The sequence below is a fragment of the Erpetoichthys calabaricus genome, chromosome 1 (assembly GCF_900747795.2).
Source record: "Erpetoichthys calabaricus chromosome 1, fErpCal1.3, whole genome shotgun sequence".
Lineage (NCBI taxonomy): Eukaryota > Metazoa > Chordata > Cladistia > Polypteriformes > Polypteridae > Erpetoichthys > Erpetoichthys calabaricus.
The window spans coordinates 67,871,049-67,885,336 of record NC_041394.2 but is presented as its reverse complement, the minus strand read 5'-3'; the positions used below and the strand labels follow the sequence as shown (position 1 = coordinate 67,885,336).

Genomic DNA, 14,288 nt, shown 5'->3' with positions numbered 1-14,288 from the left:
CTGCTCATGTACTCCACTATTTGTAAAGCTAGCCCTATTATTTTTTTGGTAATTAATTTCGGCCTTGACTATAATATTCCCCTAAAACTTGCCTTTTGAATATTATTAAAAAGGCCTATAGTGATACAATCGTCGCTATTACAGGATACACTACTATACTATAACACACTTCTTATTTGAGGCGTCTATCCCCAATGCTTTCTTGTCGAATCCAAACATCCTACCTAAGACGTGCATTAAAATCATGCTTTAAATAAATGGCAAATTTCCTACATTTACCCCGGGTTTGATTTACCGGATATACAATTTAAAGAGATCGTTATTTTCATGGGTTTTGTTACATATGCATTATTTTCACTTTTACTTTAAATCTTTTGTAAAAACAAAACAAAACCACCCAGGCGTGGTTAAATCTCTTTCTCACAGGATGTATAATGCTGCTCGCGTTGTGAAGGAGGGCGGCTGAACACACGCTAAGGAGATGCCATTGGATCATGTTGTCTTGCTGCTGTTGCTGGCGAGCTGCCTGCTATGTTTGTCGCGCTGTGCATCAATTATTTAAAAGTCTGTACAGCAGCTGTCTTTTTGCTACTTCGTGTCTCTGCCACTCGTGTTGTAAAGGGGGGGGGGGGGGGTTGAACGCACGCTAAGAAGAAGCGCTCGGATCATCTGCTGGCTTGCTGCTGCTGGCGAGCTGCGTGTTCTGCTTGTTGCTTCTCGTTGTTTTAAGAGCAAGCGTCTCTACCAAAAGCATTTCAACAACTGCTAGGTTAGATGTTCCTGAACTTGTTTTAAATGTTGCCTCACTGCCTTGTCTCTCACGGGACGTCAAATTGTCTTCCAAGAAGATCACGTCTCGTCTCTCTAGTCTCTCTCCCAAGATTTTTTTTCATAATAGAGAGATATTCTGATCATTAAGACATTCATTTTAATGTATTACTTACTAGCTTTTTAACAGTGAACTAGAACTTTCACAGTTATTACATAAATGTGTAGTTATACTACTGCCTGTAAAGTTATGTGACATTGTAAACCTGGGCTGTCCTAAAGTACCTGTCCTCCTCCACCTTCCCTATATCTTCCAACAATCTACTCATGCGCCTTCCCAAAATAACAATACTATTTTTTTACACTTAACAGCAGAAATGGTCCCATCTGTTACAAAATGAGTTCTAATGTCCCATAAACCTAGGCTCCTCTATCCTACAGCAAGCTTTGAGTCATATGTTAGGCCTTGTAATTTCCTTAATCTTTCCTGCTCTGGCACATGACATATTCAGAACTAACTAACTGTTAAAATTTGGATTGCAAAACTGACAGCATGTTCTTAGGTATGTAATTTGTATTAACATGGACAATAAGAACAGGATCCACCCCCTATTGACCCTTCAGACAAGGTCTCATACCTGTGGACGCAGAAGACAAGACACCATATGAGACTCTCTGTCTGTGGATCAAACCTGCTCTCAATTCCCCTAATGACTGAGTCTTCCATAATCATTACCTCTCCCTTTCTGAGGACTGTTTTGAGGTGACCCATTGGGGCTTCTCATCCCTACCTATCACACTGCCTTATGTTTGACCATGATGTACCTATTCCTATATCATTAAATTGGATTAGCCCCCACGGTACTTTGGGAATGCTAGATGTGTCCGTAGTGGAAAACTGGCCAGGATCCATAAGTTGTTTACTACAAGACATGCTAGCCAATTCAGAGACCCTGAGCTTCAGATAATGGATCAGCTGGAATCTCGGTCAGATGTAGGCCAGCTTGTAAAAATTCCAACATCATACAGGACATGAATTTTATTGGCCCCATGATTAAAGTTTGTTTGAGTGACAGTTAAGCTCCTTGAAAATGAAACATACAGTAAATTAATTACAAGTTTAACAGGCTACAGCGCCTGTTTAATATACACTGGCCCTCTATAAGCCCCTGTATTTATGGCTTAAAGATACTCTCACTACTACTTGCATATTTTCTTCCCACTGCTACACACACTTGAAGCTGTCTGCCGAAAGAGTTTTCATCTCTTAATAGATTTTCTTTACTATTGTTTGTTTCCCTAAAAACTGTCTCTTTTCTGCTTTCTTTCTATCTTACTCAACACATTTGTTAATACTATGCCTAAACACCATCATTTGAAAATGAACTGTTGCCTTCTTTATCCTCACCTTCCTCCTTGTGCCAGTACCTAACAGCTTGTGCACGATGTGCCTTAGTTAACTAGAACTCCATTACTTTCTTCCTTACTGGGAAACCCACACACACATTTACTGTTAACAGATACAAAGCTGGCTAATTAATTAATTACTATTGAACTGCGGGCGGCACGGTGGCGCAGTGGTAGCGCTGCTGCCTCGCAGTTAGGAGACCTGGGTTCACTTCCCGGGTCCTCCCTGTGTGGAGTTTGCATGTTCTCCCCGTGTCTGTGTGGGTTTCCTCCGGGCGCTCCGGTTTCCTCCCATAGTCCAAAGACATGCAGGTTAGGTGGATTGGCGATTCTACATTGGCCCTAGTGTGTGTTTGGTGTGTGGGTGTGTTTGTGTGTGTCCTGCGGTGGGTTGGCACCCTGCCCGGGATTGGTTCCTGCCTTGTGCCCTGTGTTGGCTGGGATTGGCTCCAGCAGACCCCCGTGACCCTGTGTTCAGATTCAGCGGGTTGGAAAATAGATGGATGGATGAACTGCTGAGTTATGCCATGCTTGCTGCCGCCACCTCTTTCCATGCATGTATTGCAAAGATTCACACACACACACCCTTCACTTACAAGATACCCTTAATCCTGGGCAGTTGAAAAGAACAGCCAAAACACCCTTGCAAATGGACAAAAAACTGTAAAACATAATGCATGGCCCCTTAGTTTTAGAAGGAAATGCTATTTTGTAATTAACTTTCACGCACAAGCAACACACAGCACCCCACTCTCAGTGCCAAATTTAATTCCTGTGTGACAATTCTAGGACTAAATAGTGTCACCTGCACTTGGCATGACCTGAACAACAAAACCTACACTCTATTCTTAGAGGCTACTTTAGCAGTTAGAGTAAAAGCTATCACATGTATCAGAATAGGCATTTCTAGTTACAGGTGTTACTTAAGCTGAAAATAATAACCTGTTTCTGTGGGGCAAATGTTTAGTCTTTCAATGTCTTCTTTTTGTAAATTCTATAGAAAAACTAAGCATTTGAGATCAAAATTCTATCTCTTTTAACTTGTAGCTCAAGTGTCTGACTGTGACTTGCAGGTGCTGGAGAGATTATAAAATCAAAGAAAGGCCAATGTTATCAGCTAACAGAACAAAAATAAAAATTTTTAAAGCTAATTCAAAAATAATATTCTGTGAAGTTTTTAATTCTGTCCACAAGAGTCAAAAGGGGAAAATATCATTCATAAGTCTGTCTTTGTAATAACAAAAGACAATGGGTAGGTAGGACAGAATTTATATCTTGTTGGTTGTCTATTGTGTTTGCAGATGCATTTATATATCCATTTTCTATAATCCTTGTAATACAAATTATGTATTTGTGAAAAACAAATTATGTATTTTGTTTGTTAAGTGTGTCTGACAAAACAATTTACTAGCATGCCTGCCAGCTTCACTTAAGAAAGAAAGAAGATTAAAAATAGTTAGGAGCCCTTTTTACACACATAAACATAAAATTTGATAAATCAAAACACATTTTTTCCTACACCTGATATTGACAGTTGCTATCCCTGAAACATCATTTAGTCCTACTTGATGGCTGGCACTGTATGAATCTCAAATCATTCTTTTAAACTTAATGAATGTTATTATTAAAGAAGTGAGCTTTAACTCTTTATGCTTCACACTCCATACAGCTATTGTGAATCTTTGGATCTACTGTGGCCTGCAGGGGGCACAGCAGTTGGCCAAACCCAACACAAACAGACACCAGGCGCAAGTTCCAGCAAAACACACGTTTATTTTCAGTGAGAATGCTTCCCTTTCATTCCCACTTGCAGCACAGTACAATAAAATCACTAATAATCACAGTACTGTCTTTCTCCTTCTCTCTGTTTTCTTTCTCTCGTCCTCCACTCCTTCTCTGGTAAGCTTCATCTCTCTCCTGGAGTAGTGGCACCTGAAGTGCTCCAGGTGTCCTGCAGTCTGCTTCTGGCAGCACTTCCAGGTGTGGCAGAAGTGCTGCAATAAAAGGCTCTACATTTCCAACAGCATCCCCTGACAGCACTCATGGGACCCAACAGGGCTGTACCAAACTCCAACACCTATGAAGCCCTGTAAGAGTCTGTGGTGCTGCAGCAACCCAGGGGGGCTTCCCTCTAGAGTTCTAGTGTTCTGTGGTAGGTAATGCCCTGAAAATGCTCTCTCCCCTGGTCCTTTCATCCAGCTGGTGTCCAGGCCGGGCAGGGCCCCTGGATGTCCGTAACACTATCTAGACCTGGTGTCTGAATTTTCTATGCATCACTGTATCGGTTTATGCATTGAATAAAAAAAGTTAGCTAATGTTGATGTGGAGATGTGAATTAATTTAAGCTCTAAGTACTACTGTTGAATCTCTTCCTTTCCTCTCCAGTGATATCACTTCACGTATTCCAGTATCAGATCCTGGATGACTACTTAGTAGAGTAAATCCTGGAAGTTTTATACATTGTATATTATGTTGCATGTGATACATTCATATCATTGTATTATATTCATTCATCCTTCGCTATGTTATAAAATGGCTTTTAGTTCATATAAGATCTTGGTTAGTCTATGCTCAATGAAATTATCTAATTACTGATAATTTAAAGGGCCTATTGGTTTAATTATATGCTAGCTTAAGAATAGAATCATAGAATTATGATGATAGAATTAAATGATGTAGAAGTGGTTATTATGTGGTTGAATCAATAGTTTTTCAGAAGCTTTCTACATTATCATAATTGTCATGAGTACTGTACCTTGGTAGCACATGAAAGGTTTTTGGTCATAACAAACTGAATCATTCCAGGTACCATCAGACTGGACAAAACCACAGAAGAAATCTCTTTTCCAGTTTGAATATGTAACTTCATCCTTGTTGGACCACTGCCATTTCACTTCATAAAAACTCAAATCGGTACAAAAGTTATCCTTTCCAGAAATATTTAGTTTTAGCATTAGCTGATTCACAGCAGCAACAGCTGCTGCGTCTGAACTGTCATTCCGGCAGTAGTTGAAAGCTTTATGCCAGACCATCACATTGGAAACAACATTAAGCACAGATAAGTTGAGCCCTAAAAATAAAGAATTAAAATAAATTAGAAAAAGGAAAGATTTAATAAAATTGAATGATAAAAAATAATGTTCACTTACTATATGCATTTCAGAGAACCTGAATGTTTAGGATGTATTAATACTTAACAGGTGTATTACATTTTTCGTGACACTATCCATTGTTTTGTTTTAATTGCATGTTGTATTTTGACATAAAGTCCAGCAAGTAATTTAAAATAACAAATCTTAATAAATATTGTATTTTGCTAACCTGCTTAATGTACACCAGGGTCATGGGGAGCTTGGAGCCCAACCCAGCTAGCACAGACTGGAAGCAAGTCCATTGCAGGGTGAACACACACACCCCAAGCACACGCTAGGGCCAATTCACCTAACCTGCATGTCTTTGGACAGTGAGAAGAAACCAGAGCACCTGAAGGAAACCCACACAGACATGGGGAGAACATGCAAACACCATGCAGGGGGGACCCTGGACATGAACCCTGGTTTCCTTATTGTGAAGCAGCCACTCTACCACTACACCACTGTGTCATGCTTGCTTTAATACATTTTATTTATCAAAATAAATCTTGCCTATCCACTGATAAAATTAGGAACTTCACAAGTCACCAAGTTAAAATTATAAAATCTTAAGATTTTAATGTTATTGTAACCATTTTCTTGTTTATTTCTCATACTTTGATATGAGTTTTATCATACTAATTATTTGTTTTTATTTATAATGTTACTATCATTGTCAAGGTTTGTGTGGCAGCACTGTATTTAGTGCTATTGACACACAACTCCAAAGTCTTTGGACACTTTCTGTTTGAGAGCTGTGTTTTTCCAGTTTTTATCCCACATCCCAAACTCATACATTTCATATTAATCTGGTAAATGAAAATCAGTTCCATATGAACGACTGTGGGTGTACATGACTGTGTCCCGCGATGAGCTAGTCCCTTGTCCATTGATGATTCTGGTCTTGCTCTGCATGTTTTTAGAAAAGGCTGTAGATCCCCATGCCCAAGAACTGGACTAAGCAGGTTCATTATACAAACAGTGTCACACACGTGCGAATAGGAGACAACTAAAGGGCCTGAATAATACTAATTCCATGCCTGACCAGGGGGCAGTAAGGTGCACTAATTGTCTCTCTCAATCCCTACGGAGCATTCTCTGGAAATACTGCCTGGTTCTGGCTCTGCCAATGATGTCACTTCTTCCACTGGCCTTTAAAGCTGCCATCTTAAGTCAACAAGTTCAGTTCAATGGTGGACTCTGATCTGTTATTATTTTCAAAGCATTTGCAACCAGGACACAATACACAGGTGGCTGCCCCAAACCTTTATGATGTCTCAGTGTCATCTTTATCACAACAGATATATTGGATTGTGCAAATTACTACATACTGTATAGTAAGATTGACCAAAAACACAATCAGAATAGTACAGTAATCAGTCAGTCAGTCATTTCCCAACCTGCTATATCCTAACTACACCCAGGTGCAAGGCAGGAACAAATCCCCAGGCAGGGTGCCAGCTAACCGCAGGACACACACACACATGCTAGCGACAATTTAGGAACGCCAATACACCTAACCTGCAAGTCTTTAGACTGTGGGAGGAAACCGGAGCACTCGGAGGAAACCCATGCAGACACGAGGAGAACATGCAAACTCCATGCAGGGAGGACCCGGAAGCAAACCCAGGTCTCCTTACTGTGAGGCAGCAGCACTACCACTGTGCCACCATGCCACCCCTAGTACAGTAATGTATTTTCCAAAATTAAGGAAATATGAAAAAGTTTAAAATATGGGGAAAGAAAATAAAATTAAAATTTTAGGAAAGCTTTCGTTGGCACCCTGCCCGGGATTGGTTCCTGCCTTGTGCCCTGTGTTGGCTGGGATTGGCTCCAGCAGACCCCCGTGACCCTGTGTTCGGATTCAGCGGGTTTGATAATGGATGGATGGAAAGCTTTCTGTTATTTATGCCAATTGGAGTGTTCAATGCCATTGTTAACCATTAACACATGATGGTGCAGAAAAATTATTTTACATTTGTAAATTCAGTGTATAAAAAGTTTTATTTACTAAATATTTCAGAAATCTACAATTGTCATATTTCTCTACATGTATGATAATTTCCAAATTAATGAAAACATTTACAAATTCAAATTAAGGACGTGGAGGGGCACTGGTGAGGGTTTGTATTTAATCTATTTTTGTTAAATGTTTTTAAATAAATTGCAATCATTTACCACTTACAGTATATTTGGTCAGATACAAAACAATTTTGATTACCAAAAAAAAGCCAGTTACTGAATAATGGCTACGAACCTTTTCAGGATTTCACAGCACATTTCCTTTCAGCCTAAATAAACAACATTTCCACTTTATCAATTGTTTGTTTTTTTAAGTCTCCAGTATTTTCCAGTAAAACGCGTTTTAAATTTTCTGGACTGTTTTCATGCAGTTTTAATATATGGCCACAATTCTTCTTGTCCTTTACTCCTTTATTGATAAGACTAAACTTTCTTTGAGAAAAGCCTTCAGTTAAAACAACAAAAACTGTTGTGTTTCCTCAGAATAAACCAGCTGGCCTCTTTCTGCAAAAGTAGTGGTGACCACCTGTTCCATCTTCACTCCTTGGAAAGATCAAATCTGTCTCTGTCTGACAAGGTTCTCTCATCACCAACTCTGTTCTCCCATTACCTGATGGAACTGACCAGTCAGCTGGGTCTAAAGGTGTTGTTTTGACAGGCTCAGGTTAGGACTGAAAAGAGGTGCCAGCAGCCTACATACAGGTAGATGCAGAGGAAGCTGGTGTCACGGTGGCGCAGGGGTAGCACTGCTGCCTCACAGTAAGGAGACCCGGGTTCGTTTCCTGGGTCCTCCCTGCGTGGAGTTTGCATGTTCTCCTCATGTATTTTTCTTCCCTAATGCTACTCATATCTGCCATATACTGTATATTTACTGCCCTTCTATTTTAAAATTGCACCTGGAGGAGAACATCAATACAAAGACCTGTATGGTAGATTAAGCTAAATTTAAAGTTAAAAGGGGAAAAACAACTATTTTTTGTATGGACAAATATCACATTTGAATAATAAGAACACTTAGTGAAAAAAATGAAATCTAAATTTAATTACTGACTCACAATTGCAGAAACAAAGCCAAATCACAAACGTTAGAAACCATCTAATGCCTCAGCAATGTAGCTAAGGCAAACAGGTGCTTTAAACAGAGCTTTTGGGTGATTCCTGAAAGCCCTAAACACATAATTACAGGGAAAAGGAGCAGACTAAAAATACAAATTATACAAAGAACAGACAGGGGAGCAAGGAAAAACTACAAAAGTGACCAAAAAAAAAAATTAAAAGCATTAAAAAACAAAATTACAAGCATAACAAAGACGACTGTTATTTGTGGAGCTGCAGGACAGTTCAGCAAGTTAAAAGAAATTAAGGTTGAGATAAAAAAAAAAAATGTCATTATGCACTTCAGTTAAGTCTTCTTTTTATTTGCAGATAAGGCCATGTATGCCACTGAAACTTTTAAGAAAATGAATTTGGCTGGAGTATTTGCTCACATGTTTAATATCACCTTACAGAGGTGTATATTCACTAAGTGTTTTAAAAAGACTCATTATTATCCCTGTATCTAAATCATGTTAACTACCACAGACTGGCGGCTCTCACTTCATTGGCTATGAAGGCTTTTGAAGAACTGGCTGTGTCATTGCTTTATTCATGCACAACTACTTACCTCATATCAGTTTCCTAATAGACCAAATAAGATGGTTCATTCCATAATCTCCTTGGTAATTTACTATACTGTATACTCTTTAGTATCTAGACTTTTTAAAATCTTACGCTAATGTACTTTGTAAGGATTTTCGTTCAACTTTCAATGCTGTTCAACATCTTAAGATGTACAAAACAGTGTTATTTGGATGTCAGTCGAACAGTCAGTCTATCTAATCTCCATCCATCCATCCATTTTCCAACCCGCTGAATCCGAACACAGGGTCATGGGGGTCTCTATCTAATCTACATTACTATAAATACTTCTACTGAACTAGGCTGTGTGCTTTAACCAGCGTTGTTTAGTTTGTTCACTAAAGGACTATATGTTTTCATGACTCTGTAAAGCAGTAAAATATGCAGATATAATAACAATAATTGTAATTATAACTGATAATAATACTAAATATTGTGAAGAAATTGAAAGAATAACCAAATGCTGCCAGAGTAATAACGTACAATCTATAACTCAATGCCACTAAAATCAAGTAAATGCTAGTTAACTTTCAAAGCAACACTAAGCCACAATGTGCACAATCCTACAGCTTGAAAGTCACTCAGTTGATCTGAAATATTCTTTCTGATTTTTACGGATTTTTATGAATAGCATCTTATTGTGTGGATTGACATTTTTTTCTTCCTCAACTAAAAAAATTGAACATCTCTAGACTTTTTCTTATACAGTTTTACACAGCAATAATAGAGAGCACACTCTGTTATAACCTGTTTTAACATTACTGAGAAAAACAGAAAGAGTTTGGAGAGAGTGGTGAACACTGCAGGGAAGATCATAGGCTGCCACCTTGTTTCAGTTTCCTTCCTGTAATACTGCTGACAATATCACCAAGGACTGTACTCACCTATGGCCACTTTAATTACCTTCTTCCAATCACACTGTTTATAGTTATCTCTTCCAATACCTTCCACCACAATAACAGTTTTATTTTTCCAATAGTATGCTTTTTTATTATTTCTAGACTCACCACATGCAAGCGTTACTAAAATGATAGAGGGTAGGTGACCATGTTGTTAGGTGAGAAGTCTTACCCTAATCCAATATCATCTTCAGAACCTAATCCAATATCATATTTATTTTCTTTTGTAGGCAAACGTTCTATTTTCTATCGCTCTTTTGATCAATTATACATCTCAGCATTTCAGAGCCTCCAACTTGGAATAGGAGTTGACTCCAATAGGTTTCAATAGAGTCTAACTGCAGACTTGCTGAGTAGCATCTGGTTACATTGTTGTTAACATTAGGGTTATGGGAGGGTTAATTGACTCAAATAATGGTAACTGTCCATTAAGTCAATTCCATGTACTTGGAATTCCGGAGTGGTGGCTCCATATTCTCGCCACAAGTTCTTCTCTACTCCTTTGGTTTCCCCCCACCACACCCTAAAGGCAACTAGAACTTCCCTGAGTGAGTGTAGCTGTGCACATGAGTATGAGCTTTACTTCCTGTCTTGAAAGCAATACTGTCAGGATATGAACCAGCACCTTTGTCCATGTCCACTGTGTTAAGTGGGTTTAATAATGGATGAATGGATTATTCAGGAATAATGGTCATTTCACAAAAGTTCTGTTATCAATGAATGGTAATTTCCCATAAACCTTACAATTTTTCATACTCAATATTTTAAAATCAGTTGCCCTTTTGCTATAAAACTGTTTTTTGTACTGTAGGTTATGAATCATTAATGTAATACTTTTTAATCTTACCAAATGTGAACAAACTAAGCAGAATATAAAGAAATTACAAATAGTTTGAAGATACCATATGCAGATCAATTACAATTGATCAATGTCAAACTTACCTCTACATGTTAGCAAAAACAGGATAATGATACTCACTTCCTTTCTAGGAAACTGCTGGTGAGAAAAAAAGAATATTTATTAGTATTCTGTGTGATTTCTTAAAATACTAATTAAAATCTAATTCCAGAGAGGTGCTCTATCAGCCATATGTGAATGAAGAACGGAAGCAAATTCTATTATATAGTGATTTACAATATATGTGAACATCAGAATCAGGTATGTATTTTTCGCACCACATACCTGATATTCATAGTTAATTAAAGAGGGAAATTTTACCATCTTCTTGCTCCTAATGCTTCAGATATATTTAAATACACATATTTTATTAGAGAACATTATCTGTTTGCAGGAAATTCTATAATGAACAATTAGCTGTAAAATAGACAAATACTTTCAAAGAATCAGTATCTAACTGAAGTTCTGTTCATCTACTATTCATAAAACAAATATCAGATAATACTAGTATAATTGCCATGAATTATTTTTATTCATGGGAAATTATTTTCTAGTATGTAAAATCTAGTCAATTGTATCATTTGCGTGATTCTTTTCTAAAAAATGTGCTAAAACATTAAAGTGAATGTTTTTGTTAACCTTGAATAGTCTTAATGGTCATGGATATTTTTGAAGTACAGAATATCATCAGGTACTGCATTGTTACTCAAAAGTAGGAAAATATTCATACTATTTATATATTTTTTTTAAATTACTTTGAATTTTTAATTGTTTAAACTGGATTCTGCTTGGCCTGTTCTAAAACAAAACAGCCTACAGTTCAATTTAGATATGGATTATGTGCAATCTGAAGCAGACATACTTTGATTCACAACCATTTTACTTTATGTTACATGGAATTATTTACATTTCATGGAATTTGATAAAATTAAACTCATGCAAATAAAATATCAATGCAAATATACCACATAAGGAGAACATTAGATCTTATTCTCTAACTGCACTCAAATAATCACACTTAGTCATTTTTTCATCAAATGCATATACCAAACACTTCAGGACAAAAGTTAAATTCATGTATTACATAGGATAAGTGCTCATATTGTTATTAAATCTGGTAGTCATGTTCTTGATTGATGTAACACATTTAAAGGAAAGATGTTGAGTGAACAGATGGTTGGTAAGGAGCAAGGGGTTGGAAAAGATCTTTAGGACTTGATGTTTCACTCTGGAAAAGTTCAGTGAATGTCTCTTGCATACAAGAAGTGGCAGCCAATGGTTTTATAAGCATTGCACAAGGCTTTTTTGCTGCTTGGTAGAGATATTTTCATATCAAACCTTGATGAAGTGCACATTACTAAACTATCCAAAACATGTTTTTTCCATCTTAAAAATGTTGGGAAATTCAGGCGCTTTCAAAATATGCAGGATGCTGAGAAATTAATTCATGTATTTATTTCAAGTAGGATTGGCTACTGCAATGTGGCATTCACTGGCTGCTCAAATTGTTGTTTATATAGCCTCCAGTAAATCCAAAATGCTGCTGCAAGAATTATTACAAGAACAAGTAAATACAAACACATAACTCCAGCTATGTCCTTACACTGGCTCCTGGTTACATTTAGGGCAGAATTCAAAATGTTCCTTTTAACATATAAAGATAAAGTCTGGGTTATCTATCTGAACTTATCATTACTTACAATCCTGAGCACACATTAAGATCTGAAGATGCCGATATGCTTATGATTCCAAGGATTAATAAAATAACAGTGGGAGACAGAGCTTTTAGTTACAGGGCTCCGAAGCTGTGGAATGGTCTGCCTGCCATTACAAGAGATGCCCTTTTAGTGTCAGCTTTTAAATCCAGGCTGAAGACTTACTACTTCAGTTTAGCATATCCTAAGTAGAGCTGCTGATTAGCTGTGCATACTGCATCTCTGTTGTTAGTCATTAGTGCTAAAATAAAAGTAATACAATATTTATAAACTGTTACCAACCCTCCCCTATTCTGTTTCTTTTATTAATATCCTCATGTAGCACTGGGTGCCACTGCCCTACCGTCAAGGAAAAGTCATCTCAGATAATCTGGCAGTGATTCTGCAATTAGCTGATGGACAGATATTGTTGTTGTTAGTTTTGTTAAATAGTTTCTGCTTTGTTTTTGATGAATGTATTTGTTGGTTCTGTATTTAGTATGTGTTAGGAAATATTCTTACATTTTGCCTTGAGGTTTGCAGTATCAGGAACTTGAAATCCTCCATTAGCTGTACAATCTGGAGATTGATGTAAAAACAAAAAATGTTCTTTTGCTTTGTGTAAAATCCACATTCAATTCCTCTTTTTTGACAAGTCAAGTCAAGTTAGGGAACATGCACTGGTACGGTGCACTGCCACACCCAGTACACGACGAAACAACTCGGGATCCCGGTTGGCAACCCCCCAGGCAGACACGCTGTCCAGTCCCACCCTCTGGAAATGATGCTGTATCCACCGGAACCAGCTGTTATGTGGGAGACCCCTTGGTCTGGTCCAGCCACTCGGGTCCCAAACAATGAGGATCTTATGAGCTAGGTCACCCTTGCGGAAACACGCCACATGGCTGTAGTGCCATAACTGGCGCTCCCTCATAATGCAGGTAATGTGCCTCATTTGGGATTCCATGAGCAATCGCTCATTCAACACAAAGTCAAACCAACAGTACCCAAGGATTTTCCAGAGAGACACAGTACCAAAGAAGTTCAGTCTTCGTCTCAGGTCACTGGATAGCGTTCATGTCTCACAACCATATAGCAAGACAGGAAGCACCAGGACTCTAAAGACTTGGGCCTTCGTTCTTTCGCATAGATATCAGGAGCACCACACACCCCTTTCCAGCGATCTCATGACCCCCCATGCTCTCCCAATCCGTCTATTGACTTCATAAGAAGAGTCACCAGGGACATGAATATCACTGCCAAGTTAAGTAAACTTCTCGACAAGGTCGACATTCTCTCTACAAACAGACACACTGCTTGACATCAGACTCCTCGCTCAGTCTCTCAAGCTCCCCAATTAGAGCCTCCATTGACTCCGTGAAGATCACAGCATCGTCAGCAAAATCAAGATCTGTGAATCTTTCTTCACCAACAGATGCCCCACAGCCACTGGACCAGACGACCTTGCCCAACACCCAGTCTATACAAGCATTGAATAGAGTAGGAGCAAGAATACACCCCTGATAAACCCCAGAATCAACTGGGAAAAACACAGAGGTTCTGCCTCCACTCTGCACAGCACTCACAGTGCCAGTGTACAGGCCAGCAATGATATCCAGCAACTTCAAGGGGATCCCTCAAACCCTCAGGATGTCCCACAGGGCACCTCGATCAACTGAGCCGAATGCCTTATGAAACTCAACAAAGGCTGCAAAGAAACTCTGCCGATATTCACATTTGCGCTCCATGAGTACCCTCAGTGCCAGGATGCGGTCGATGGTAGACTTCTTAG

The 14,288-nt window shown here is 38.5% G+C and overlaps 1 protein-coding gene across 1 annotated transcript in view; it reads right to left on the bottom strand.

Annotated features, from left to right (window-relative positions):
- The window catches only part of LOC114651437 (macrophage mannose receptor 1-like), a 51,219-nt gene that overhangs the window by 30,139 nt on the left and 6,792 nt on the right, over positions 1–14,288 (bottom strand). The window contains exons 2-3 of the mRNA XM_028801318.2: positions 10,847–10,901; positions 4,931–5,245 (exon numbers count right to left, since the gene is read on the bottom strand). Of these exons, the coding sequence (XP_028657151.1) occupies positions 4,931–5,245; positions 10,847–10,901 (370 nt within the window). The remainder of the gene's footprint in view (positions 1–4,930; positions 5,246–10,846; positions 10,902–14,288) is intronic.